General features: G+C 48.8%; 1 protein-coding gene across 9 annotated transcripts in view; it reads right to left on the bottom strand.

Annotated features, from left to right (window-relative positions):
- The window catches only part of SNX33 (sorting nexin 33), a 64,976-nt gene that overhangs the window by 34,592 nt on the left and 6,214 nt on the right, over window positions 1–24,170 (bottom strand). The window contains exon 3 of one of the 9 annotated variants that reach the window (XM_090029918.1): window positions 14,626–15,551. The exons of the other annotated variants lie outside the window; for them this stretch is intronic. Within the exon in view, the coding sequence (XP_089886044.1) occupies window positions 15,298–15,551 (254 nt within the window). The 3' untranslated portion in view covers window positions 14,626–15,297. Of the gene's footprint in view, window positions 1–14,625; window positions 15,552–24,170 lie in introns of those variants that run through there. 9 annotated transcript variants of the gene reach the window in all.

Here is a 24,170-nt window from a genome sequence, read left to right as displayed (position 1 = left end):
CAGCACTATGGCAGAAATTAACATGGGCTGCAGGGCTGCAGCTCATTCTCCAGCTCCCACAGACAGCCTCTCCCCTTATGTACACACACAGTAGACCATCCACCCAGGCAAGCTCACACAGATGCCACCCCTAGCAATCACCCAACCTTCAGACACCCTCAACACACAGCCTCCATGTCCTGAACTCCGACAGAAAAGGCAGTCAGAGGGCACCAGATCTTGGAAGGGGAGGGGTTGTTGTAATTTGCTTGCAAACTCCTTGCATCAGGTACTGGTGACTTGCACACAGCCAAACAGGTGGCTGGGCCTGCAGAGATAATCACCTCCTTTTACTTCTTAGTCCATCAGTAGTAAAGAATCTCATACGCACACACAGTCCCTCTCCGTCTCTTTCTCACACTCATATACACACATGCTCCAGTGATGCACAGTAGTCCATTGTTCTTGGGAAGGCCTTGCCAGAGCTCCTCAGTGTGGAATCAGTTAACTGGAAAAGGAGGAAGGACATTCAGTGCCTGTCACTCAGGGACTTGTTTTTGGCAGGCCAAGGATGCAATGGTCCATGTAGGCCCCTGACTACCTCCCTCGGGCCCCCCAGCTTGGGTGAAGGTACATTAATGGGGAAGTAGGGAAAGGGCTGCCATTTCTCTGGCCAACTCTCCAGGACCCTGGATGCATCAAAGAATTCATTCTCTAGGGCAGTCAAGCCACTAGTTTTCATAAGCACAAAAGTCCCCAAGAACTCCATTCAAGACAGGGAAGGCTCAGCTGTCTGCGTTACTTGGAAGAGGTCCAGGTGGGTGCAGGGACAGCCGGCAATGAAGTTGTGAGCGCACAGCCAGTCTCTGGGGTATGGCTGTTGCATAAAGCAGAAGAGTTCAGTTGCCTCAAGCAGGGTCCTCTCTTTTCGCCTGGCTGGGAGATCTGCTCTATCTGAGCCCTCATTCAGGAAGTTGGAACAAAATGTGGCCTCTGGGCTTTTACTTATGACATCACATCTCCATGGTAACTAGCTGTGATGTCACACACGTTAACATCACCAGGTCAAATGTTTACCCAACTGGAGACAGGATAGTGACTCTGGCAGAATGAGCTTCATCTCAGCAGGGCTCTTATAGCAGGCAGCTGGGACTATGGAAAGGAGGGGGACCTCTCACCCAGGCCCTGGAAGGCTTGATCTTGCCGTCTGCTCCCTGCTGGATGTGCAGCAGAACCAGCTGTGTCTGTCTTGCCTCTGGCTTGCAAACTACCCAGAACGGAAGTAAATCCAGTTCTCCCTCCCCACCCTCTTCTACTTGCTGTGCAAATCATCCCCCTGCTGCTTTGGCCTCTCAGCACATGCCCTTTTGAAACAGGTGATGCCATGACACCAGGAAGACAAAAGGCAGGAGTCAGGCAAGCTATGCTACTGCAGGTTCAGGCTGTGAACTTTGGATCCCCCACGTGTTTTGCTCCCAGGGATACATGTACACAGTGCACTTCTATCCACAGAGCAGCTGAAGCAAACGTAATTGTGCCAATAGGGCTCCAAGCCTAGCAAGAGAGGAGTCAGCAAAGCAAAGGTCATCTGCTGTACTTCCCTTCACTCCCCCAGCACACAGCAACCTGAGAGGTATGGGAAACCAGAAGTCACTGCCTATCTGAATCTGTGGGCTCTCCCATCCCCTTCCTGCAGCAATCTGGCCTTCTTTGAGGGAGTGGGGGATGCGAAGGCAGGTGCTCACTTGGGCAGGTGGACTGCAGGGTTTTCATGGAAACCAGGCACAGCTGAAAACTCCAGATGGCAAATCTTCCAGGGAAAATGCTGAGGGGGAGCAGTCAAGCCTCATGCTTCAGGGCATTGATGCATCACTGCTAAGGTCAAGAAGGAATGCAGCACAATTGGTCAGGTGCCTCATGGGGAATGAACATTTGTCTTTCCCTTGAACATGGAGCACTGGCTGCTACCAGGGACTATCTGTGCCAAGGTCTGGGTCTGGTGTGGCAAGTCCAGTGAGACAAGCAAGCAGTCAGATAGGTCCTTTGGCCACCTTTCCCTTGCCTGAGTGCTGCTTTGAGGCTTGATCCACAGTGATCCCCATCTCCAGCTATGTCTGGAGGGGCAAAGGCAGGTTCTGGAGGGAGCCACCACCAGCTTGTCCTGCCCTGGCAGTGCAGATGACTGCTGATAAGGTGGGAGAAGCGAGGCTGGAGACTGTGGATCTCCACTCCCAGCCTTCTCTGTGCCCTGCAATCCCGGCACCTCATAGGGAAGGCAAAGCACAGATCAGGATAGATCAAGAGAGGCCTGGAGTTGACGAGTTCTACCACACCCCTCCATCTGGCAGGGCTGTCAGGCTCCGCATCTTACCTGCTCCTGCCCTCCAAAGGAAGCTCTCATGTCCCCAGCCACCTCCCAGGTAACTTCCATCTCTTGGTCTGCTCCCTGTGGAACCTGCTGGCTGTCGAGCCCTGGCCTGTCTCCCTCATGGTCCAGCTGCCCCACGCCCTACACTTCACCCTACACTGTGCCACTGCAGCGTCTTCTCCACACTGACGTACAAGGGTTTGGTTCACCCCTGCCAGCCTAGTGAGCTAAGAACTGTGCTCCCTGTGCCCCTGACAGGAGGTGTTCACCCCAGGGTGTGTCATGGACCTGGGTTGAAGCTGCCTATTGTAATCAGTTCATCTCCAGGCCGTCCCTCTTCCCTGACTAATACCCTTATACTTTGGGGTCTGCTGTCAAGCTGTGGTTTCTTCCCATGGCTACAAACCCTCACCAACAGGTAGAGTAGGAACATGGTATCACCCTGATGAGTCCAGACACACTATTGTGACCCCCAAAGGGAGCACACTGAAGCCCTCTTGTGACACACTCATGGGAGTATGGCTTCCTTGTGGCTCAAAATAAATATTTTTAGCACTTGAACAGCTAGACAGGCACAGAATGGGGAACAGAACCCAGACCTCCTGGCTCCTGATTCATTGCCTTAACCACAAGGCCATCCTTGAAGCAGAAGAATTTACAGGCTTGGTATGGGGGGAATCTTTAATTCAAACACAGCGACTGCAATAACAGGAAAAGGAAACACAAGTTCCCAGCAGAGTCAATTGCTTTGTGAATCAAGAGGCTTGGTTTTCTGCCATTGCCTCAGTGCAAAAGTCCCTCTCTGGAGCGTGGTGGGTACTTTGTTCCCTGAGAGATTGCGGCTTTGCTCACAGCAGATCTTTGCATGTGTCTATTCACATGTAACCAAGATTGAAATGAGTAACAGAATGAGCTTATCAGGTTTTCTTGGCGGGTGGGAACTAAGGGCAGGAAACAAGATAACAAGCACTAAGAACTGCCAGACCAGAATAGACCAATGGTCCTTCTGTCTTTGGCAGTGTCCAGTGCTGGTCCTTCCGAGGAAGGATGCATCTAATGGCTGTATCCTCCCCTTCTCTGTGACCTTCCCCCCTTCTGTAAGTTATTTTGGAGCATTTTGTTCCAGCAAAGAATTTTGAAAAGAGGCTTTTTGCATGGGAGCAACCTTGAGAGCCTTACTCAGACAGAAGGAAATATACTTGCTTGGTGAACTCAGAGCTTCCTTTGCTCTCCCTGAAAGCACAGTCAACTGAATTTTACTTCATGCCCAGCTCCCCCCATTGGAAAATCAAAGGGCTTTGCAATATTATGGAGCCTCACTCTACCCCTTCCACTGGAGCAGCTGTCTGCCTTATTCCTCAGATGGAGGAAACTGAGGCAGAAGGGGTGTTCTCCTGGTAAATGCAAATAACTGTGATGTCATTGGGATAACGGAGACCTGGTGGGACTCCACCCATGACTGGACCATGGGCATAGATAGCTATACCCTGTACAGGAGGGACTGAGTGGACAAAAGGGGTGGGGGCATAGCTCTCTATGTCAAGGAAAGCTACGTGTCTCTGCAAGCCAACATTGGCACCCATGGTAGACGACTTGAGACCCTCTGGGTTAAAATCCGTGGGGGACACAGCACAGGGGATACTATGGTGGGGGTCTCCTACCCAGGGTCAAGACCTTGACCAGGAGTTCACCAGGGAATTGGCTGAGGCCGCATGATCCCAGTGTAATGGTTGTCATGGGAGACCTTAACTACCCAGACATCTTGTGGGAGGAGCGCTCGGCCAAATCTGAGCTTCCACAAAGCTTTCTCTCGTGTGCGGATGACCTCTATCTGATGCAGGAAGTCTACGGGCTGACAAGAGGTAAAGTGCTGCTAGACCTCGTGCTGGCAACTGGGGATGACCTAATCAGCAACCTAATGATCGATGGGAAGCTGAGTGACAGTGACCATAAGCTGATCACCTTCATCATCTGCCGTAAAGCTGGCAAGTCAGTCAGTAATACAGAAGTCCTTGACATCAGGAAAGCTGACTTTGGCAAGCTAAAGAGGCTTGTCAGAGAGGCCCTAAAAGGCCACAACCCAAAGGAGAGGGGAGTTCAGGAAGAGTGGTTGCTCCTCAGGGGAGCAATCCTGGATGTGCAAGCAAAGTCCATCCCGTCTTGGAGGAAAGGCAGCAAAAGGGCACAGCAGCCCCCTTGGCTCTCCAGGGAACTGGCGGACCTCCTGCATCTTAAAAGGAAGACCTACAAAGGATGGAGGACTGGAACCGCCACCAAGGAAGAATACTCTGCTCTGGTCTGGTCCTGCAGGGAGCGAACCAGGAACGCCAAGGCTGTGATGGAACTCCAGCTAGCTACAAATATCAAGGACAATAAAAAGTCCTTTTTTAGATATGTGGGGAGCCGGAGGAAAAGCAAGGGCAACACTGGACCCCTGCTAAACCAGATGCGACAACTGACAACCGACGCCCAGGAAAAAGCCAACTTGCTAAATGGGTACTTTGTGTCAGTTTTTCACCAGTCTCATGGGATGACCCTGCCCACTATGGGTCAGGGAGGCTTGGGTGAGGGAGATTCCTTGCCCTCCACTGAAGCTGACCTCAAGAAGGAACATCTTGACAGGCTGGATACTCAAGTCAGCCGGCCCTGATGGTTTATACCCCAGGGTACTCAGGGAGCTGGCAAGCATCATAGCTCAGACCCTGGCATGAATCTTCGAGAACTCCTGGTGCTCTGGTGTAGTGCCCGAAGACCAGAAGAAGGCCAATGTGGTGCCTATCTTCAAAAAAGGGAGGAAAGTAGATCTGGCAAACTACAGGCCCATCAGCCTGACCTCTATCCTGGGGAAGGTCTTAGAAAAGATTATCAAATTGGCCATCCTTAACAGACTAGCTGAAGCCAATATCCTGAGGGATACCCAGCATGGGTTTGTTGCGGGTAGGTCTTGCCTGACGAATCTCATTTCCTTTTATGACCAGGTGACCTATCACCTGGACAAGGGGGAAGAGGTCGACGTTGTATATCTTGACTTTAAAAAAGCCTTCAATCTGGTATCCCATAATCACCTCTTGGCAAAACTGGCTAACTGCGGCCTCGACCTCATCACGATCCGCTGGCTGGGGAATTGACTCCGCAGTAGGACCCAGAGGGTGGCGGTTCACAGAAGCCAATCATCGTGGTGCACTGTGGCCAGTGGGGTCCCTCAAGGCTCTGTCCTAGGGCCTATACTGTTTAACATCTTCACCAATGATGTGGACATTGGTGTCAGAAGCGGATTGGCCAAGTTTGCTGATGACACCGAACTCTGGAGTAAAGCATCCATACCTGAGGACAGGAGGGTGATTCAGGAGGATCTTGACAGGCTCAGCAAATGGGCGGATGAGAACCTGATGGTGTTCAACACCAAAACATGCAAGGTTCTCCACCTTGGGAGGAAAAACCTGCAGCATCCTTATAGGCTTGACAGTGCTACGCTGGCTAGCACTACAGATGAAAGGGACTTGAGGGTCATGGTTGTCCACAAGATGAACATGAGCCTGCAGCGTGATGCTGCGGCTAATAAAGCGACCAAAACGCTGGCTTGCATCCATTGATACTTCTCAAGCAAATCCCGTGATGTCATTCTCCCCTTGTACTCGGCCTTGGTGAGGCCGCAGCTGGAGTACTGCGTCCAGTTTTGGGCTCCACAATTTAAAAAGGATGTGGAGAAGCTTGAGAGAGTCCAGAGAAGAGCCACGTGCATGGTCAGAGGTCAGGAAAACAGACCTTACGATGAGAGGCTGAGAGCCATGGGGCTCTTCAGCCTGTAAAAGCGCAGGCTCAGGGGTGATCTGGTGGCCACCTATAAGTTTATCAGGGGTGTTCACCAGGATCTGGTGGAACATCTGTTCGCCAGAGCCCCCCAAAGGATGGCAAGATCGAACGGTCACAAACTCTGCCGCAACCGACTCAGGCTGGACATAAGAAAGAACTTCTTCACTGTCTGAGCCCTCAAGGTTTGGAATAGCCTGCTGCCGGAGGTGGTTCAAGCACCCACTTTCAACACCTTCAAGACACGTTTGGATGCTTATCTTGCTGGGATCCTATAGGGAGCTGTACTTGATGATCTTCTGGGGTCCCTTCCAGCCCAAATGTCTATGAAATCTGTGAAAGGAGTTATTTAAGCAATTCTGGCCAAAGCAAGGATTTTTTAAATTTCCTTTCAAAGGCCAGATATATTCCAAATTCTACTGGGCAAAGCCCAATAATCAGGTTCTAAATTTTGACTGAGCTTAGACCTATCATTCAAGTCTGTGTGTGTGGCTCTACCACCAGGCAAGTATCCTCCTTCCCTGGCTCATTAGTCTTGGGCTTCAACTCTCCAAATCCATAGCAGGCATCCTATATACAAGCCCCAAAGCTGGAGGCCTTGGGGTTTGGATGCCCCCTGCTCTCGCTTGTTCCTATCCAAACGGACAAGGAACAAGCCATGAGGGAAGCATGAATGTAATCCCCCATTGCTACAGAATTGTGCAGTCGAGTGTCCCACATTCGGGAAAACTCTCAGGGGTCAGCCCACCAAGAATGCAATGGACAGGTCTCACCCTTGGTGATCATGGTATCTACCCTGCCAGGTAACCTAGGGAACCCAGTCACCTGCCGCCCTGCCCAGGTTATTACAGACCACGCTGATCCCAAGGTAGACCCTAGATTATGTTATGTCCCCGCAGTACTCCTCCCAAGACTCCCTGCTAGCTTGCTGTGCATTGTACTTGTCCCATGAAGACTACAGGATGCATGGACCTGTGACCACTGAGTCTGGAAAGTAGGATGGGACCATGAAGCTTTCCCACATTGGTGTAGGGGTTCTTATGTATAAACAAATGCTGTGTCCATCTGTCTACCCTGGGGTGGAGGTTACAAGGCTGCTTCAGGCCAAAGGGTTTGCAGCTTTCCCAAGAGTGGTGAGAGTGGGATGCAGCCAGGCGGATTCTCAGCCCATGAAAGTCCCTGCAGCTCTATTGACCTCCAAGGACCTATGCACTTGCTCACAGCAGCTGAAGTCTGGCCCAGGGAGGTGAGAGCACAGGGCCCTGTGTCTAGCTCTGTCTATTTCAAGCTTTGTGAGCTTGAGCAGGTGACTGGCTAACCTTGCTGAGCCTCTGCCTGGCTTGCTCAACAAGGAGTACTTATCAGCCAGCCCATGGAGGTTCAGAGACTCTTGACAAATATTAGAAAGAGCTCTGTAACAGTCACATGAGAAGTCCTCTAAGAGGAGGAACTGCCAGCTCTTTGCCTGGTGGCCTGATGCCTAATCTCCTCCTCCCTGTCACTAAACACGGAAGCTGTTCCTTTTCAGACTGAAATTTTCCACACATGGTCTCTGCCCCAGTAATTTTTGCTCATTGTAAGAACATACTGGTTCCTGGCACATCTGCCCCAAGCAGCACATCTTCTTCCCCAGTTCTTCCACATGTCAAGTTTGTGAATTTGTTGCTAAGAAAGGCCAGGCCATACTACATATGTGATTAGGATGCACAGAACCTAAGGGAAGCTTGGGCCCCCATCTTGGGAAGTCCTACATCATCACCGTAACCGGAGCCTCTATTAGACTGTATCTAAAGGCCCAATTAAGTCAATGGGAATCTTTCCAGTGACTTCAGTAGGCTTTGGGCTCAGGCCCAGATGGCATCCCGTCTCCTCAGGAAGAGCTGGTAGAGAACCAGCATGACTTGGAGAGTGGATACTTGGGGGCTAGAAACTAGAGAAGCCACTGAAATTGAACATGAGTTCACACTGAAACTGCTACGTGCCTGCTCATAGAGTTTCCCCACAGACCAGGTTAATTGGGCAAATCTGGTTCCAGTTGCAGTGGATCTCTTAGTTCTGGGGCAGAGAGTGATGATGGCAGAGTGGTGAGTGTAAGGCCTGCACATGCCACCACATTTTCACTTTTACCCCCTGATGCTCTACCCCCTCTGCAGTGCTGCAGTGCACTGTGCACATTGCCCTCCATGTGGCTGGAGGGACCCTAACCAGCACGCAGAATGCATGGAAGGATGTTCCGTGTAGGTTTAAGGCTGTAGAATAACTCAGGAAAGATGGCATCACATTGAAGCCTGTGCAGAAGAATCCAGAGTCCAGAGGGCTGGTGACCATGTAATGCTGGCAGTAGTCTGACCTTTGAGTGTCTGGATGTTTCTGCTGGAACCTCTGTGCAGGGACTGTGCCCCAAACCTATACACCTGCTAGGCTCCACTGAAGCCTTGTTTTGAAACGTCAGGTGGGACTTGGCAGATGCTTGAAGCACATTTGGTTTTCAGCACAGGGATAAACTTCACTGCACTCACAGCATCCCATTAATGAGGATGCTGTTTTTATGTTCACCATCTCCCAAGTAAGAAGGGGCTCCATCCAAGCTCCCTTTAGTGTTCCAAAATGTGCACTATATACACTTATTCCTTTCCTATTTAACCAGCCTTATCTAAAGCAATAGTGAACCATGGGAGTTTAAAAGTTGTGGCTAAACTTGCACGAAAGGCAATCAGAATGGAGGTTCCTTGGCTGTTTTGCAGTGCCAGCTCTAGCCCCAGTGACATGAAGTTGTCTGTACCCCTGCCCAACACAAATCATGGAGCACTCCCAGTCCCATTACCAGGGAGGTACAGATAGGCAGAATCCCAGCTGTAGTAGGGAGGGAGCAGCATAAGGAGGCACAAGATACATTGCATTTTATGGGTAAAGACTAAGAGGAGACCACTAGGGTCACTCTGCACATCAGCGCCACCTCCTCTCTGTGGTCTTTCAGCCTGTCAGTTCCTCTGCAGGGTTGCTTTATGGGCTTGGTAAAACAGAGGGGATTTTTCTGCTTTTCACTGTTGAGTCAATCTGTTAAAATGTGCACTCACGGGGCAGGGAGGAGCCATGGTCCTCACCCAGAGCTGGGCCACTGACAGGGAGAAGGCAGGAATGTTAATGGGAAACAGGTTCACTCTTCCCCTGCATCTGCTTTGCTTTTTGTGGCCATTCCTAGCAAAACCTAACAGGTCCTGGGGGTTTTCTGGGCCATATGCTCTTCAGGGAGTTGGATCTTTCCTTGCGCTTTCAGCAGATCCATGATAGGAGCCCACTCCAGCAAGAGCAAGGGAACTCTGTTCAGGCGCAGAGGAGCCCCTGGCACTGAAAGAATGGAGGTTTCTCAGTATGAGCAAGCTAGAGACTGCGGGCCAGTTGAAGAGACAGGGTCATGCTGTGCTTGTGCATTGCATGGTCTCAGTGGTGGGCCTCAAAACACTTTGCAAGGTAGAAGGTCAGGACTCCCTGCACTACAGCTGGGGAAACTGAGGCACAGAATGGGGCAAACCCACATTTTCAGAATTTCAGCTTTGTCAGCTTGACCCTTCTAGGCCCGACTGGCAGAGGTGGTGAGTAGTTTTCATTGGCTTCAGGACCCAATAAGTCACTATATCATCCCCTTTGGAATCCCGGCTTCGAATCAGCCTCCACTGGGCTGCTCCTGAATTGCTCGTCTGGCACTGGTTATACTGGCAACTGCCTGTGATGGCTGAGGATGCATCAACACTGCCTCCGGTCCACACTCAGGAGTTCCACTGTAAAGTATACCTTGCCCACTCACTCCTAGGCTTTATGCCAGCTCCAGCTAACGAAGGTATGCAGGCATTGTGGTGCTGAGTGGTGCACACCCACCACTCTTAGGCTGTCTGTCAGGGGTGCTTTTAGGCACATGCTCAGGGCTGCTAGGAGGGAGCTTCACTAGCTCATATCCAGGATTTGCATATATGGAGCAGGAACAGGTGAGCTGTGCACACAGGCAGTGTGGGCCCTCCTGAGGCTACAGGGGCTGCTGACCTATGCAGTCTCCTTTGCTGTCACCCTCCCATTCCCATGTGTCTGCTCATACCTCATTGAGTACTGTCTGAACTCTAGACTGGGAGCCATCAGTACTGGGGACCTTCTTAGTGGTAATACTTGTACACTCCCAAATGAGTGTACACAAACCTGGCACTGAAGGACTGTGTTTGTCTCTTCAGGAACTACTGCAGTGGAACTAAAATAATAATGATGCCTATGTGTGGGCATTCTGCACTACTGAAAATCCAGGAGCTGGATGTGGATTTAGAAACCTGTTTCAGAGCCCCCATTTTAGCAACTCTCAGACATGTGGAAGAGCCTGTGTGTCATGGAGAGAGAGGGAAGGGACAAGCGTCAGGGGCTGTGTGTCAGTCGAGGGGTGGGAGAAGGCTCATTTCCCAGGGCTCTACTTGGGGTCAACTTCCTGAGGGAATTTCTTCCCACAGCATCTGCAGGAAGGTGGCGCTTCTTCTTCCATCCCACATATCCTTGGAAATATAAACCAGAGGCACAGTTCTCAGAAGGGCTATTTTCAAATTAGGGATTGCCAGGAATCCACATCCTCCAAACCCTGCTGGGTGGTCTTTTGAGCTCTTGAGATTTGAGCTGAGCACACAAGAACCTAGCCTCTAACCCAGTGAACAGAACTATCCCGTGGCAAGGACAGACAAGCACAGATGTGGCAGGATGGGCCCTAGCTGCATCTCCAGATCTCTCCAGACCTGACCCTAGTCCCATTAATGTCAGTGAAAAAACTCCAGTTGACTTCAGCAGTTAAATCAGGACATAACTTGAGATGTTGCAGAGATGCCTGACTGCAGGTCATGCAGGCCTAGAGATGCCCTCTGGCCTATAACCATCCAGCAACAAGAGCTGTCCAGCAACTGGCAGTTATCCAAAGGGAAGGAGATCCTATAGAGCTGGCACTCTATGCATGGTCTGTTTTCCTCTGGAGACTGTACCAGAGTTATCTGGGGTCCCAGTCACCCAGCAGAGACCACCAGCATGCTAACAGTGGCACCAGAAGCCTGCCCTACTGTGTTGACTGGGGACTGTGCCAACCTTGGCTCCCGCCTATTAGCTGGCAAGATATCTCCTGTGCTGGGGGAGGGAGAGAAGATTGTTGCCTAGGTCACACTCCTCTTTCACTGGGCTTTCTTTGCTGGCTGAAGGGAACAATAGGCTCCCTCCTGCCTGCCTCCAAAGGGAGGGAGAGCACATGCTCATTGTCTATTGTGTTCTCTCAGAAAAGAATGGGACTGAATAAGGGGCTGGGATCCACAGCCTCCATGCAACATCTGGTTTCAGCATGTGGCAAGGACAGAGCTTTCATCTGGCCCCTCCAGAGCCACAGCATCACACAACTCTCTGTCCAGCTAGGAAAAAACAAGTTGTTAACCCTCCTAGGGCATTAGCAGCACAAGACAAGTAAAGAGAGCAAAGGGCAGCCTACAGCATATGAGGGTAACACTCCACTCTGGCCCTTGGGAAGTTATGGTACACCTAATCCAAGCCACACCTCTCCCAGTAGGAGGCACTCTAATTGTGTGGCAGCAGGAAAACCATGCAAAGTTGGGCCAGGCCCCTCCTGTTCACCAGCAGTGCTGCAGGGAGTATGAGGCAGTACTGCCAGTGCTGGAGGTAGCTCAGACCTACAGCAGCCAAACACCAGGCAGGAAGCAATACAGAGGAGCTAGCAACAGGTCCTCCACAAAATCCTATTCCAGCCTCTCCCAGCCCTATGTACCTGGAGGGGGAGTTGCCAAGAAGGGTGTCAAACCCCTGTGGGGACCATAGGTGCTGGGACAGCTCTGGCTGTGTGACTGTAGCAGGGTTGTGGCAGGCCCACAGCTCAGTGCCCAGCCTGTACAAGGGCTCTGCCTGTTATCTAAAATCAGGGATAAAATGCAGTTCTTAGCAGATGCAGAAATGTAAAGGTACAGACCAATCTCCTCCTCCCTGGGAGGGAGAAGGGGCAGCCTACTACATTCCCAAGGATGTTATTCTTTTAACAATACCCAGCTGGTCCACATGATTTCCGTTCTATTTTTAACCCTGGAATAACTCCAAATGGCCTAACATCTCTTCTTGGCTGTCATTTATTTTTGATGTTTCCCTTGAAAAAACAAGGCCCACGCGCTGGGCCTCTTTGCTTTCCCAGCCCAGTGTCATGGTAAAGGCTCTCCCCCTACAAACACACACAGCTCTAGCATGGCACCTAATCCTTGAATCCTCCCTGGTTTCCTCTGCAACCACAGCCCCTCCCTTCCCAAAATGCTGTTTAGATGCAGACGGTATATATGCTCTCCCCTTGCTGTGTGGGATGGCTCATTTCAGATTTTACTTTTCTTCTCTCCCTTTGCCCCCACATTCTGCCCCCTCCAATAAAGGGTTAACTTTAATCCACGCTCCATCCTTCGAGACACTTCTTTGGCACCTGGTCAGCCCCCACCCCAAGCAGGCATACATGGAACCTCAGAGGATTGTTTATAAAGAAATAAAGTAAGCATAAAGTAGAGGAAGGGGGCGGGGGAAACCCACTGCAGTCACTGAAGGATCTCCCCAGCTGCAGAAGTCTCAGTCCATTGTCCAGAGTCAAGCTGCTCTGTCAATGTCTCTTGACCTGACATGTTGGTTTCCAGGAAGGTCAAAGTACAAGCTGACTGCCCTTTACCAGTCTGCATAGGATCTGTATGACAGCAGTGCATGGGGTCATGGGGTGGATACTAGCAAGACTCTGCATTGTCACAGAGACTGAAATGCTCTCTTTGGCATCTATAAAGCCTGGGAGATGAGCAGCCCAGCTTCCCCATACCCAGCTGCCTTGGTTCCTTTACCCCAGCAGGAGAAGGACTTATTCAGTACAGTGAGTATAGCCTCAGGGCCGGATTTTCCAAGGGGCTGAGCAGCTAGAGCACCAGGAGAAATCAACAGGAGCTGCACACTCAGCATTCTGAAAACGCAGCTTTTATTGCCTAAGTGACAAACTCGGTGACATGAAGAAGCAGCCAATGATAAACCAGGATTGTCCAGGAACTACAGTCTGAGGCCCAAAATAGTGTTGAAGTCTGAAAAAGAGAGAGCCCTCTCATTGCAAAGGCAGGAACAGGACAGATCTGCCTAAGCCAAGTGCGGATGAGCTCAACCAACAAGGAGCTTGTGTTTCTCTCTTATGGAAGGTTTTGGGGAAGCTGAACAGTCTGGCTCTCTGTATTTATTATCAGCACAGAGGGAGCGTATGGAAAAATAGATGAAGACCCAGCTTAAGGGTCCTGACAATTTCCCAGTGCAGCCCTTGATGCCAAAGAATTTGAACATCTTGGTCCCTCAAGCACTCGTCAGCATTAATTGTTGCTGGGGGCAAGAGTGAAACCTGCAGCAAGTGAGAAGCTACTGAGACTAGTCTTCTGTCAAGAGTACATCAGCCCAGTGCTGGAGGAAAGAGGATAATGAGCTATAAAAGTTCTTCTACACAACCAGTAGAGATTGGTGTGTTTCATACAACCAAGTGTTAACCATTCTGGTATCCTAAGTGCACATCTTAAATGCTGGTGCTACATGAGAGATGAGCAGAAAGTCGGGGAGAAACAGCCAAGACAGTGTCATGGGCAACATGACTTTGAGCAGCTTCAGCCTTGCAGGGATAGTGGGGAAAGCAACTTTGGCTGGAGCTGAAAAGCATAGGAAGGTGTAGAAGCAGAAGGGACAACAGGGCTCTGTTCATCTCACAGTCATGCCAGTGTAAATCTAATAACTACTCAGAAATTACTCCAGATATATATCCATACAATCAAGGGCAGAATCTAGCCCAGACCCTCTTACTGAGACTGGTAGGGAATTTTCCTTTTTGTTCTTTCAACTAAGTAAAAAAAAAAAGCTTAGCTGCAGCAGTGCAAAGTGACAGTGGACCAGATTGTTGCCCAAGATAAGAGCAACTCCACTGAAGCCAAGTCAGAGGAAAGTCAGCATAAAATAAGCAGCAAGTTGAGGGTACCTGGAATGGGAGGACTTAGGGTTAAGAGGCTTAGAATTGGATGTTCTTGTTATCACATGTGTAGCCCCTCACCGGTATCTATCTCTTCCTGTTTTGTTTTAGACTGAGTAGGTGGAAACAACCCCGAGAGAACTCTATGGGTTCCCTCATGTTAGAGGGAGAATGATCCTTTCTGGTGTATTTACTATATAAGTTTCTTTTTTTTCCTGAGGGCAAGAATGGCCAGGATTATCATTCTGGTCCAAGAGTGAAAATGAGTATATGTCAAACAAGGTACAATTCACATGGATCTTCTTAGGATAACTTTGAACCTCAGCAGTCAAGTGAACACTACATTTTTTTCTAGAGCTGGCCAAAACTGGAACTAGATTTGTGCAAGGATGTGCCTAATGTGATTTCTTTCCCACGGACTCATTTTCCACAAAAGGTGAAATTTCTATGTTGAAATTTTTATTGCAAACACTATGGAACATTTTCGGTAGACAGACACATCCGATAAAGATTTGGAACATGATTTCCATCAACATTTCTATTAAAAACTAATTGGTAAAAATGTTGTTGAAACATTTGCCAAAAATGGAAAAATTGCCATAATTTTTTCACAAAAAATTTCAAATAAAGGCCATTTTTTCCATCAGAAAAGTTTTTGGTGTGCAAATTTTTGACCAACTCTACTTATTTTCCCTCTAGACTGTAATGCATCAACCTCCCTACTCTAGTGGGACATGTTTCCAAAAGCTACAACTTACTGCAAAACCAGAGATACCAGCACCATAAAGTCAATGTCTGTTCCCTTATGAAAGATACCCATGTCTGCTCCACAGTCTCTCAGAGACAAAATTGGTGGAGGGGTCCAGCTATCAGGGAAGGTAGCGGTATGACATGAGTCAGTCGGACATGAGTCAGTTGGAAGACATGAATGTAACACATTCCCTGCAGCACCTGAGCTCCAGGAACATGGAGGAAAGCCAAAGGATTTTGGTCACTAGCGTTATGAGTTTCCATTAATTCTCAGTTCCCCTCAAACAGAGGTGTGGGAGGTTCCAAAGACAAAACCACGAGTTCAGATGAAGAGGAATAAGTCAATGCATCAAGTTGGAAGGCATTAGAGGTTGTCATACATGAGTAAAGTCCTTTCCAGCTGCTGGCTGACCCTCTGGTAGAAGATGATCTGCTGTTTTAGGTAGGACTGCATCATTCTCTTGAAGTCTGCCATGCGTCGCTCATGAAAGTGGTTCATCTCAGCCTGCAGGGAGAAGCCGACCACGCGGCAGCGTTTCCGAATCCCATCTGCTTCGTCCTGATCCATTTTCCCCTCATCACTCATCCGCTGACTCTCTTTCACCTTTGCAAAGGCTCCTGTTAGGAGGAAGGATGTAAGATTCCCAGGGTTACTGAGATGTATACCAGTACTCCACCTCCTCATGCTATCCCATGCCTTCCTTTCATCCCCGCAGAGAAATAAATGCCTGTGGAGAGCAGAAAAGGAGCCCCAGCTGTGCCATACTCTGGTTCAGTGGCCCTAAGCTGTCAACAGAGCCAGCTCTTTCCCTTCAGATTCACATGCATACACCTACACATTTCTGTGATACTAGTAAACCATCCCTTCCTCTGCAGAGCAACGACAACACCCTCCCGTTTCTTCTGTAGTCCTTTCCAGTCTCCCCAGGCATCTGAGTGAAAACAAGCAGCTGTACAAATTGCATCAACCCTTAGCCTGCCACTGTGGGAGTCACTCGGTCTCAGATGGGAGTGGACTGAGTGTTGTTCCTCTGAACATGCCAAAATTCAGGGAAAGCACAAGTTCATCCAAATGTCCTATCAAGAGATCCCAGTGCTAGTACACAGGCCTGTGAGAGGGTTAATCTAGGAGTGAACATTGAATGGTCTTTTTCTTAAGCTCCCCCAACAGAACAAGGAATGGGGCCATCTAGGGATCTGTATGCAGTTAAAAAGTAACAATATTCTAGCACTGTTTGTTCCAGCTTTTGAGGATTAGAAGCTAGATATTCATCAGAGAATAATAGTTGGCCCCTACCACATGGCTAAATCAACATGTGCTAAAACCAGCCTGTCCACAGCTGGGTTTAACAACTAATGTTAAATGATGTCAGAGCATATAGAGGCCTTAGAACCAGCAGATATGTAAGCAGACGGATTATCTGGAGATTTGTGTTGTATCTCCAGTTTTGCTAATAGTTTGCTGAGTCACTTGGGCAAGTCACTTCACCTCACCTGACATACTGTCCCTATTTATAAAGAAGAGGTAAGAATTTTTATGGTCCTACTTAATATATTTGGAAAACTACTGAGAGAAACTATATAAGGCCCAATTATATGCATAGATCATAGACTAAGGAAAATCCCAACAATCCAGGACATCAGATCTGCTAGTAGATGCAACAGAAGATGTAAAGAGAAGAATATAGTTTTATATCACGTCAGAGGTATCTCAAGGCACTGGACAAAACATAACTGAGTTCTAGCCATGCAATGATCATGTAGATATGAGGTGCATTTTGCAAAGGCTTATACACAGCTCCAGGCCCTTCCATTGGGAACAGGGGGGCTGGAAGAGAAGAAAGGTATTAGTACCTAATTTATTGTAGGGGCAGAGGGCCATAAGCCAAGTTCTTTAAGCTGCTTCTTCATCTTTGTGCAAAATGACACAGGACTTCTATTTTCCACCTGGATGACAGGTGGGTAGAAGAGAGCCCAGTTTATGTTCATAAACTCTCAGGCCAGAAAGGGACCATTACAATCACCAAGTCTGGCCTTCTGCACCACAGAGTCCATGGGACCTCACATAATGATTCCTATGCCCTGTCTACTTCATCATCTTTTCTGTGGGACAGTCCAGTCTTCTAGCTACAATGGCTAGGGACGGAAGTTGCATGTAAACTGGTTTCATAGATTTCATAGACATCAGGGCTGGAAGGGACCTCGGGAGATCATCGAGTCCAGCCCCCTGCCCAAAGGGCAGGAAGTCAGCTGGGGTCATAGGATCCCAGCAAGATAAGCATCCAATTTACTCTTGAAGGTGTTCAATGTAGGTGCTTGAACCACCTCCGCTGGCAGACTGTTCCAGACCTTGGGGGCTCGGACAGTAAAGAAATTCTTCCTTATGTCCAGCCTGAAATGGTCTTGCAGGAGTTTGTGACCGTTCGACCTAGTCATCCCTTGGGGCGCTCTGGTGAACAAACGTTTCCCCAGATCCTGGTGGTCACCCCTGATAAACTTATAGGTGGCCATCAGATCACCCCTGAGCCTATGCTTTAAGTGATCAGAAATTGGTTTAAACCTGTAACAAAACAGAAGTTCAGTGCACATAAACAAGTTTAAATGGCTGGATAAACCTGACTGAATGATAAGACAACTTACCTAATTTAAGTCAAACCAGTTTATGAAACTTCTATCCCAGACCCAGACCCCTTCCTGGTTTAAGTTAAATCATAGTCCTCCAGCATCCCAGCATTTTGCAGCCCTGGGCTGGGCTATGCTGTCTGCTCCAGAGACCAAGGCTGGCCCTGCCCCTCCGCTCTCTAGCTGGAGCAATGAGGGCTGACTCACTGCCCGTCCCGCCTTGGCCAAATCCCTGCTGGGATCTAGGGCCAGGAAGGGGGTTAAACTTTCCTTCCCCTGAGTACAGAGCTGCCTTGCCCTACTTACTTAGTGCTGGTTGCAGCTGGGGACTACAAATCCTAAGGCACCTAGAAGCAGGAAGAGGAAGTGATGTATAACTCTGCAGAGTCCTGCTACTGTGATTGTGGACCCCCAGAGACCTTGGGAGCAGCAGGAAGAGGAAGCAAACACACAGCCCATGCTGGCTATGTGCCAGAGAGACGTGCTCTAGTGCCCTCTATCTTCTGGCCTGAGCCACTGCAAGCATGGGTTGCATTTCCTGAATGAAAAGTGAATGTCTGTTCATTTGCTTATTGGTTCAATCCTTGCAGCTTAGATGAACCTGCAAATATTGAATCAATTCAGCCTTGGGCTTTCTGACTGGCTATACTTGGCCAATATGAGCATGGTCACAGCAGCCCCAAACTCTTCCACTATCTGTGACTCTTGAGTACAAACATAGGTCAGGTCATATACCTAAATAAGTGACTTAACTGTGCTTCTTGTAGGTCTCACCACTATGCAGGCCTCTCAGGACTTGCCTAAACTAATTCTTAACTATCACAAGCTAAACCAGTGGTGCTCAATCTTCTAGTCCCATGTGCCAGTGTGATCTAGCATGCAGATCCACATCATCCAGTGTGTGGGGCTCCCTACAGGTCTGGAAATTCAGCAACAGGAGAACAGTATACCACTGCTTCCCTGCTGCCAGATTTCCAGACCCCCAGGGAGACCTGTGGGCTGGATAACACAGTTTTGCAGGCTGAAAGTTGAGCACCACTAAACCAAAATAAGAGAGGCCATATGGAGTTAAAATCAGTTTAACCTAATTGGTGGTTGAAGAAGCAAGTTTAAGAACTAAGAACTAAGAACCAGTTTAAGTTAAATCCGTGCAACTTTCTCATAAAGGTTTTCTTCCCCTGATTTTATAGCAGCTTTCCTCCACTGACTTCAGAGGAACTCCTGCTAACTTCTGGTAGTGTAAGTGGGAGGAGACTCAAGCTTTGTGTGCTTTGAGGTCCGTCATGTTGTTCCTGCTTTGCCTTTATCACACTTCAGTCATTACCATAAATACACTCAGCTCTTGTGATGAGGTTCCTCAAGGCAGCAACTTGTCTTATGTTAGACACGCCTCACTTGTGTACACCTGTGGTGTATCCACATAGCAATTATCTCAAAATCAAAAGCCAGCTCTTACAACAAAGAGTCTGTGATGTGGAGAGGCCAAAAACAGATCAGGAGAGACAGTTTAGTTCAAAAAGAGGTGTGTTGACAGAGCAGTGTCCATGACCGAAATAGCAGGAACTCTTTGGTATAAAAACGATAAATTTGGAGCTTCTTTTCATTTGCCTTTAGGGGTGTGTTTTCAGCTACTCCACACCCAGGAAAGCTAACACTTTGTGTTTATTTTTAAATGAAAACTTGAGTTTCCCACAGAGTCAAGTAACTCTAGGAGCTGACGCTTTGTGAACAGCACAACTCTTGCCTGTCAGGACTTAGGTGTGTCATCAGAGCCTTGCAGGGTCCAGAGGAGGTTTGGAAAGTCAGGATTCAGGTGCTTGAGCAAAGCTAAATGAAGGAAGCTTGCAGAGCATCTATGTCAGGGTGGGCAATTATCTCAGGCGGAGGGCTGCTTACCAAGTTTTGGCAAGCTGTCAAAGGCCACATGGGTAGTCCCACCCCTTGACAGATGCCCTGCCCCCTGTTCACCATCTTGTGACCAGGACTACCACCCCCACTAAGCCCTGACCTTTGCCACCAGAAGTCTCTCCCCTTGCCCCCAGTACTCCTTTCAGCATGGGGTTTTGCAATCTCAGAACCAGAAAAATACCAAATTATATTCTAAAAAGTGATCATCTACAACATTCATTAAGTTGATTTCAAAAAATATTTTTGTCCTGATTTACATGCGTTTGTGTAGTGTATGCAGAGGTGACTGTACAATAGCTAAAATGAAGTCTTATTCTTGTATATTGTGGGGGGTGGGTATAGGTTTGTGGGGGCTGTGGGTGTGTGGGGTGTGGGTGTGCATAGCAGGAGGGTGTCTGGGGTTTGCGTATGGCAGTGCGAGGGGAGGCGTAGGTGCATGTGTATGGAGGGCTACACGTGTGGGACTCACCCTATGAACACACACACACACACACATATATACACTGCCCCTGTGCCTGCAGACAGACAGACAGACAGACAGACAGACAATGCCCCTGTGCCTGGGAACACACACACACACACACACACACACACTCTCTCTCTCTCTCTCTCTCTCTGCCCCGTGCCTGCAGACATGCACATACTCTTCCTCTGCGTCTGCCGATGCACGCATGCACACATACACACCCCTACCAGCATGGCCCCATGCTCCGCGGTCCAGGGATGCAGCCAGGAGCCAGTCACAAGGTGCTGGAGCAGGGTGGGGGCAGGAAAGCAGGGAACTGGCTGGGGGTGGGCAGGGCAGGGCTGGGCTGCTCAAGCCTGCAAGCCTGAGGGCTCCCTCTGGGTCCTACTGCCCCTGACTCCAGCCAGCTTTGACAGGGACATGCAAATAAATATTAATTTACTAAATTTTTTAGGGGCTCTGCAGGCTGGATAGAATGGCCTGGCAGGCCGAATCCAGCCCACAGGCCGTATTTTGCCTGCCCCGATCTGTGTGTATAATGCCTGGCTCCTGCAACTGCCATTAGGAACCTAAGTTGCCCAACTGGGAGGGCTGACAGGGGTGTCAAACACCTACCTTACATTGGGCTGCAGGAAGGCACCTGTTTCAGAATCTCAAACACTTGAGTGAGGTCCCAGCCCAAACTGTTTCTCACAGCCACCCCTTTTGTCCAGGACTGCAGTGGTCCCAGCCTCCACACAAGGCATGAGAAACCCAGGTCCAATTCCCTCCTCCGCCTGAAGGGCTCTGAACGGACATTGCCCACTGCCCCAGAGTGCCCTGACCACCAGGCTAGAGGCAACTGTGGAGTGGGAGGAGCACGTGCCATCCCCCCTGTTGAAGCTGTCACTGTCCTGACATATAATACTTAAACACAGATGAAGCCACAGAGAAAGAGATGGAGACACTAAACATGATTGTGTAGCTTTGTGGTGAGGACAGCTGCATGGAAGAGAAAGCCCCGAGCCCCAGCCCCCGCTCCAGTGAAGACTCGATATAGAATCCTTCAATATTCACTGGAGCAAGAGCTGAAACCCAGATCTACTCCTGCAAAGATGAGCTCCCCAACCACTAGGCTAGAGAGTCTCAGTCTCTATCACTCCCAAGAAATAGCGAATGTTTCCAGACAAGCGGACCAAATTGGGAGAAGATTCTGAGAACGCCCTGCCCCGGCAGAGCCGGCACACAGCGGTTAGGGCAGTCAGGCAAGTGGTCACGGGAGCAAGCTGAGCTCCCTGTAGGCGGAGAAGGGAACTGAACCCGTGTCTCCCACATCCTGGGCACATCCTCTACCCCACCCACTGACCTACTGGTTAAGGACAAGGAAAGGGGCATCACCACTGCTTCCTCGGAGGGCTGGGTTTTGTGTGGGGAAGACTGAAGGATATCAAAGATCATTTATATTTTGTGGCGAAGACAGGTCCAGAACTGCTGACAAATCTATTACCGTTCTTTCATGAAAACTAGCATGACCCATATTCTCCCTCGATGTCATGCTTGCTCTTCCTCTCTGCTGAGACCCTGTGTAGTCCCCAGTGTCAGAACTTGCCACAGGATCCAGCCAATTTGCTCCAAAATTTAATATTTCACTTCAAAGAAAGCTGAAGGCTGAAGTTTTCAAATCTGCCCATGGTAGATCTGGATCGCATCCACTGAAAATCTACCCTGAGATTTTCTAAGGTCTCTGGTTATGAAGAAAACCTAACCAGAAACAGTGTGCCACTGTCATCTACCTAAGTCTGCTGAAAGCCTGAACTCCACTCAGGGTGAATTTGTCAGCTTTCCTCTCATACTCCCATGGGGATCCTTACTTGATCAGGTAAAGGCATGTAGACACTTTGGTGATGGGTGGACAAATGAAACGTATGTTTTTACTGCAGTAAAAGGATAGTTTTGTACACAGAGGCACCTACTTTGATGCAAACTCCTAATGGAGGCAAGGGATTGAAGATTTCACCACAGTGGAGTTAGTTAAGGTAGACTGCAAGGGAAAATGGATTATGTTGACCTCAATTCTGTGCTTCAAGACAAAAAAACTAGCTGTGCTTTATTTCCCTAGGAGTTTACACTATTGTAGCTATTTCAGGTTAACTAGCTCAATAACAAAATACAGCTGTGTTTGCAGGAGAGACAGGCCTATGTAGATTGAGCCCAAACAAGACTGAGAGGGGAAGTCAGCTGAAGATTCATTTGTGCCTCTCCACCCATTCTAGAGGGATAGCATCTAACTACAGCCAAAATCACCTCACTAAGCTACCCTAGACCAGATCCAAGTCCGCAGCCTCCAGACAAAGACCCAGACCACAAGTACCAGAAGGAAGTTGGGCCTGAAAACTGAATCGGTTGATTCTATATCTAGGACTATATCAATGTGTGACAGGTGCCCTCTTCCTCAGGTAACAGCTAAGAGACATACAATGTAAAACAACACCAAACACTTTCATACTGAGGCTATAGCTATGCTGCCACCCAAGGTGATTGCGGCAGGGGTGGGCATGCTCAAGGTAGTTTTCATCAAGCTAGGTGAGGTAAAAAAGCAAGGAAGACACAGTGGACCAGACCTTAACCACTCTCATATGCACTCAGGATCCCCCTGCTCCTCATCCAGGCCATAATAAGGCCTGTGTCACTGTGCCTTCACAGCACTGTTACCCAGGCTATTGAAGCAAAAGCTCTAGGTATGTGGAACTACGCCGCATTCACTCCTCTCAACTACAGAGTAACCACAGCTTTAGATCCCCATAAGCAATTTTTTGTCCGCCCCCCACAGCAAGGCTTATTTGATCTAGACGTAGTGAAATTCTCCAGACTCCTGACAAAGGCCACTTATTTGCAAAAAGGTACCTAGTCACTGGGAACTGGGGAGTCAGGGACAGAAAGACATGACGCCAACCACATCACTCCTTTGCATGCCGCTCGCTATAGAATCCATGGCTTATTAACCACCCTAGCCTAATGAGCCACTTGTGGCTCATCAACTTTTTTGGCTTCCTCAACAACACAGACTCAGTGTGATTTACTACTGAATCCTCTATTTTAATCAGAGTTGGGAGAATACGGCAAAGGAGCATGCATGAACACCCCATGATCCTTCACTGAGAGATATTTGCTGCCCATCTCTTTACAAAACACTAGTCCTTCTGCTCAGGGAGGCAGAATCAGCACCCTGCCACTTAGCTCACCCATTCTACACTGTGAACGGTCAAAGGGAAACAAGCCAAGCCTTTGCACAGGGCTATGGAAGCATCCCCATTAACAGACAGATTTGGAGAAATCCAGGGGTAGGAGACTAACCAGCCACATTCTCACACCTGGGACTCCCCCCGCCTCCAATGCCTTACACCTTGCACGAGGTAGGTGCAAAGTGTTATTACATCACAACTGTCACTTTGCATTGGGGTAAATACACAAGATGCAAACCAGGATGATGAAGCCATTATTGGCAATAATTCAAGCAGGTCTCATTTTAAAGGCCAATGATGAGTGCTTAATGTCCAAGTTCAGAGGGCCTTCACAAGGGGCCAAATTATTCATTATTTAAATGACACTAGTGCCTGGAGAGCCTCATGGCACTGAGTACTGTATGCACATGTAACCAACTGGCAACCCCCGTCCCAAGGAGCTTGCAGACTAACTAAACCCTTCAGGCCAGAACTTATTCCACCTATTAGGTACATAGGTAGACTTACATGCCTAAGCATGATTGTATTCCACCCTGTATGAATAATGCAAAGGGTACCTCAGTCACCTTCCTCCTTCTTGCTTTTTTGTGACTTATTCTTAAGACTAAGGTGACAGTGTGCCACACAAGTAGATATATTAATAAGTTGGAATAGAATTGCACTTAGGCATCTAAGTCCACTTTGGTGCCTAAACAGGTGGAATAAAATCAGGTCCTTCTTGTGCAGATACAAATCTTCCAATTTCACTTTAGCCTTGAAGACTTGTACTAAAAGACAAAGCTTTTTCCTTTCTGGCTCCTAGGAATTGTAAGCTTTGTCCAGCTCAGAGGCCACATTGTAGCTCAAGTTAAATGACCTCCAATTTGCCGGTGTGAATTGAGTCCTTTTCCAAAGCTGTGTGCCAGAGTAACTGAGAGCGCAAAGTCACATCCGTTTTCAAGCTGATTACATGAAACAAGTGGACACCACAGGGCAAACCCTTCTGCTTCTATTTAAGAGGGACTTATTTCAACTTAGGTC

Source organism: Crocodylus siamensis, chromosome 15 (genome assembly GCF_052110815.1).
Source record: "Crocodylus siamensis isolate JL-2025a chromosome 15, ASM5211081v1, whole genome shotgun sequence".
Classification (NCBI taxonomy): Eukaryota; Metazoa; Chordata; order Crocodylia; family Crocodylidae; genus Crocodylus; species Crocodylus siamensis.
This window is presented reverse-complemented; position numbering and strand designations above follow the sequence as displayed.